This window comes from Suricata suricatta, chromosome 13 (assembly GCF_006229205.1).
Source record: "Suricata suricatta isolate VVHF042 chromosome 13, meerkat_22Aug2017_6uvM2_HiC, whole genome shotgun sequence".
Taxonomy (NCBI): Eukaryota; Metazoa; Chordata; class Mammalia; order Carnivora; family Herpestidae; genus Suricata; species Suricata suricatta.
Window position 1 is genome coordinate 82,083,554 of NC_043712.1, and position 4,972 is coordinate 82,088,525.

The 4,972-nt window shown below is 57.1% G+C and overlaps 1 protein-coding gene across 5 annotated transcripts in view; it reads left to right on the forward strand.

Annotated features, from left to right (window-relative positions):
* The first annotated feature begins 2,584 nt into the window (after positions 1 to 2,584).
* Positions 2,585 to 4,972, forward strand: part of LOC115276590 (probable global transcription activator SNF2L2) — a 28,149-nt gene continuing 25,761 nt past the window's right edge. Inside the window, exon 1 of one of the 5 annotated variants that reach the window (XM_029920630.1) lies at positions 2,585 to 2,713. Coding sequence is in view for 1 of the 5 variants with exons in the window: in XM_029920629.1 (XP_029776489.1) it covers positions 4,044 to 4,512 (469 nt within the window). In the remaining 4 variants the exon portion in view is untranslated. Of the gene's footprint in view, positions 2,714 to 3,274; positions 3,520 to 4,034; positions 4,513 to 4,748; positions 4,791 to 4,972 lie in introns of those variants that run through there. The other 4 variants (XM_029920633.1, XM_029920629.1, XM_029920632.1 and 1 more) reach the window with 4 other exon arrangements.

Sequence of the window (4,972 nt, forward strand, 5' to 3'; positions counted from 1 at the left end):
AAACAAAAGAACCCCATCATTTCCCTCCTTAACATCGGTTGTTAAACTGTTGCCTTATCTCAGCAATGAAGCTTATGCTACACATTCTACAATCTTTTTTTTTTTTTCTGTAGTGAGTGAATGGTGCTGCCTTTTCATTTCTCCTGAGTATAAGGCTGATTTTCTAACCTCCCTACTTGCTACAGTGCAAGCTACAAACAAGACGAGTCTTCGGAGGAAAGACCTGAAGGGAGAAGGTGGCGATTTCTTGGACCAACAAGAAGGGAAAAGGAGCTGCAATATCTCTATTTACGCTCTGCTCCCAGAGATAGATTTCATTTTTCAGCTCCCCAAGTTGAGCATATAATGCATTGATACCAATCCCTCCAAGTACTGCATCAAAATTTCATATGAGCTGAAGAACAGATACATGTAGCAAAGCGACATTTCTTCCTGACTCTCCCTCTGATAAAACGCCGGAAGGAATGGCCAGTCTCTCTACTCCAGTGAGGTACTAAGATGATTGTTCTCTCCGGCTGGTGAAGGTGGAATCCTAAAGGGATAAACGGCCCTTATGTACAAGGAAGAAAAAGCAGGAGCCTGGCACATCAGAGAAACAACTTAGGCCTGGAAAAAAAAAATTAAAACCCAACATTCTCTAATGTAATAAGCATTGCCATTGGGTGAAAGCCCTTTTACAGACCACTGTGTTATCTGGCTCTGTTATTGGTTGCGATTAGGCAGGTAGAAGTTAATACTTTTACCATATTGCCAATTTTAAGATTTCTCACTGTTTGTTTCCCGGTTAAAGTTTTACTGGCATATCCTCAGGCAGAAAACAAGTTCTTGCAGTGCTTCCTCGGGGCATACTAGATTTTACTTCTCTTAGATGCCTCTTCCTTTGTTGTCTTGAGGTGCACTTTGGGATGGCCAGGAAATTAAAACACTAAAGTTATCAAGCCAGTAAGAAAGCCTTAGAAGACTATAGCGTGGTTGACACTGACACTCCTTAGACACCTGAACTTGGTGCCCTTGCAAACTCCACCTCCCCCACCAGTGGGCCAGCAATGCAGTTTTTTGCCTTTGACCCTATGCAGCACTGGGTGTTCTATCCATTGCCTCTCGCCTTCATCTTCTCCAGTACATAGTTTTAAGCATCCTAGAACTGCATTTCAGAGGCCGGTGCTCCCAATTTTGCAAGAGCAAAATGGTCTTAAAATAGGATTTTACTCTAGGCAGGGAGATCCTCAACCAAATAGTGATGGTGCACTTTGAATGACTAATTGAAGCCATCACATTTACAAAGTAAGGGATACATCCTGCTTTTCACAACACTACCATATAGGAACAGTTTTAATTTTAAGAGTCAAGCACTCCCATTAATCCGAGTCTAAAATAATAGGTCCCTGATTTAAAATCTCCTAACATTCTTTCACACTTCATAAAACTAAAAATAAAATAGTCTCAGCAAACACTGACCTATCCGTCCAGCCAAAGAACTATATTTCAAGGAGAATTGGATCAAGAGGTCTCAAAACTGCCAAGGGCCAGCAGTTTAGGGTTCGCAGCCTTAATTGATGTTAAATGTGGGGTAGGAGACACTATGGACTGTAGAGAATAAGAGATTTATTCCCCTTTCTTAAATCAAAAGCGGATTCCATGCTTCAGATGTCCCTTAACCCGCTGGCCCCGCCCCCAGGGGGTTGTTTTTTCCATATTTTTGTATATATTGTACGGGAAGATGACAGGTGAGGGAAACTTAACGTGCCTTATCTGGTCCACAAGGTAAACAGAGGGGTTGGGGTGGGATTATTTATTTACAAGGCATTCAGTCTCTCAGCTGTTTTCCCCTCGTTGGCATTTGGAAGCTTGGCGTCCTTTAGAAAAGAGACAGATTTGGCAGGAATGTTCTTTGTGCCCGCCTCCCCTTTTACGGGGAGAAAGGGGGCAGATTCATAATTACAACCTTGAGTGGGGGGGGGGGTGTAGAAAAAGTTTCAGCTGGCACGACAATGCCTGTTTTTGCTTTCATGGTCAGCCCCGTGCCACACGCAGCTTTGGTGCCACTCGGAGCCGTCCTCTCGGTCCCCTCCCTCTCCCTCTGCAGGCTCGCTCTGGCAGGCGGAGGCACAGTTAAATTCCAGCACCTTCTCCACATACCCCCAAACTACTACGCGCTGTTACTACGGCTGCCCTCCCTCCCGCTCCGGCGCCTCTGCCTCCCCAGGCTCCCCGGGGCGCCCCGCAGCGCCCCTGCAGGAGAACGGCGGGGAGAGGGACGACGGGCGCCCAACTCCACCCGGGCTTGGGGCGCTCTGCGTCCTGCGCAGTTTCTCTGCTCCAGGCACAAGCACGGCCCGAGAGCCGGCGCCTCGCAGACACACACGGATCCACGCATACAGTAGAGCCGTCTCGATCCACATTCTTGCACACCGCCCCCTCCTTCCCCGGAGCTCCCGGAGTCGCTGAGCGGGGCGAGTGACAGGCGCGTCCCGCCAACCGGCGCCCGGGCGGGCAGGGAGGAGCGGCGCGCGGGGCCAACTGCGGCGCGTCTTCCGGCGCCCGTGGAGGCGGCGAGGGTGGGACGCGGGGCGGAGCCCGAGTTTAGGAAGAGGAGGGGATGGCTGTCATCAATGAAGTCATATTCATAATCTAGTCCTCTCTCCCTCTGTTTCTGTACTCTGGGTGACTCAGAGAGGGAAGAGATTCAGCCAGCACACTCCTCGCGAGCAAGGTAAATATAACTTACAACTCCTTTCTCCTCTTTCCCCTCCCTCCGGCCTCCTGCCTGCAGCCGCCGCACAAACCCCTCCGGCACCGCGCCGCCTTCGCCGGGGATTATTCATTATTATCCTAATTATTATTTATTGTGCATGCACGGAGACCAAAACAAACAGGCGGGCCAACCGCCACAAAAACAAAAAAGCCCGCCTCCTCCCCGCGGGCCTCAGGTGGAATGCTCTAACGACAGCTCCCCGGCGGCGGTGGAAGAAACGGGAAAGTTTCAACCGAACCTTGCCGTTCTAATAATAACAGTAATAATTACTACTTCAAGGAGGCGAGGGAGGGGAGGAAATCCCAACAAACCACAGCCTTGACCCTAGGTAGGCAGTCAGCGATGCGCTGCCAACTCAAGGTTGCAACACACACACACACTATCGACAAGGTTGCAATCCCCCCATCCCCTTAAAGCTGGGGGAGGAGGCACGGAGGAGGGGGAAGGCTGGAGGACCCGGGAGGAGGATGGAAGGGCGACAGTTCACCCCGAGGAGTCCTCCCCGGAAGAGTTGGAAGGGGAGCTGGAGAGGAGGGCGAGGAGCCCGGCTGGCGGCGGGGCGCCAACGAACGCGGCTGCCACCCGCTTCCCGGGGACTTGTTTAAAGGGCTCCGGTTGCCGAGACGCGAGCGGATCTCGGCGGGAGAAGCCGGAGCTGGCGCGCCGAAGAGGCGGCCGCCACGCCGCGGGGCCGGTGCGTGTCGGATCGGAGGTGTCACCTCCACTTTGCGTGTTCCCTCGGGCGGGGATGAAGACGCTGACCGGTAGGCAGGCCTCTAGGGAAAGGGGCTACCGGGGGGGCTGCGCCCGGGGCTCTGCGGAGACGTCCCTGCCCCTGGTACCTGGTGGCCGCGCGGGCTCGGGTGTTGAAGTTCGGGGTGTCCGGCCCGGGCCGCACTGCTGGTACGGAGGGAGGAGGCCCCAAAGAAGGAGGTCGGAGGTGCCCGCCGGGCTCAGTTACCCTGCCCTCCCCCTCCTCGGGTTTGTTTTCTTTTGCTTGACGTCCTCCCCTAGCTTGAACCGCGGTAACCTCGGGCGTGGGTCGCCCGCGATCGTCCGGGTGCTAGGGGCTCGCTGGGGCCCGGCAGAGCCACCGTGGCTGCGGGCCGGGAGGCCATGATCCGGATAATCCTCTCTGCCTGACTGTCACAAACAGGACCCGCGCGCACCAGGGCAGCAGTGGTGGCGTTCGCCTGAGAAGGGGAAGGGCTGCGGGGGGGCGGGGGGAGGAGGGCGGGGGTGGCGAGGGCGGGAGGCGGGGAGACCGGGTGGGAGCCTCCTCCCAGCGATGACACGCACCCCTTCCTTCTCGCTCCCTGCTTTCGAGTTTGCTTTATTCCCATCCCAACCTGGTTTACCCCTTCCTCTGCTCTCCCCCTCCATCTGGCCGTCTTCCCTCCTCCCGTTTGCGTTGCAAAACAGGGCCATGCCATCTGCAAAGGTGTCGCGATGCACTTCCCCAAATAACCGGTCCGGCGTGCCAGCCCCTAGGCGCCCTCCGGCTGCGGGCGCACACCGAGCCCGGTGCTCCGGGTGCCCCGCACCAGGCCTCGCCGCCCGGGTGCAGCTGCACCGCGCGGGGCGGGGCGCAGCAGTGCGGGCTCCGGGGGACACCCGCGCCCGGGTCCCGGCACTCGGCCGGTTTCCGGTACACGCGGGGAAATCGCCTCCTGCCCGTGTCTTCGCGCTCGCCCCTGCCTCCGCCGCCTGGATTGCATTATTATTTTTATCCGGGTTGCAGCTTGCGGCGGATCCTGGTGAGCGCGGGGCAGGCCGGACTGCTGGGGGTGGGGGGTGGGGGTGGAGGGAAGTTGGACGTGGATCAGGCAGGGAAAAAAAAAAGTTTGGCAGGGCGGCTAAGTAGGGAGAGGGGTGGGAGGGGGCGGCGAGCTCCCGCAGCTCGCATCTCCGCGCCCTCGGGGCCGGCGCGAGTGTGTCTGCGCGTGAGTGTGAGTGTGTGTTGTGCGCGCCGGGGCCAGTGCGTCGCGAGCAGAGGCGCCGGCAGCCGCCGGGAGCCCCGGGAGGACCGGGCGAGGTTTGGTGGCGGGGGCTGGTGGGGGCGGCGTGTGCGTGTGGCTGCGAGTGTGAGTGTGAGTGTGCGCGCGCGAGCGGCGGAGAATCAGGAAGTCACAGCGGCGAAGCGCACACAGACATGTTTGATCGCCGTGACATGACGCGCGCGAGGGAGGAAGCGGCGGCGGCGGCGGCGGGGGCCGG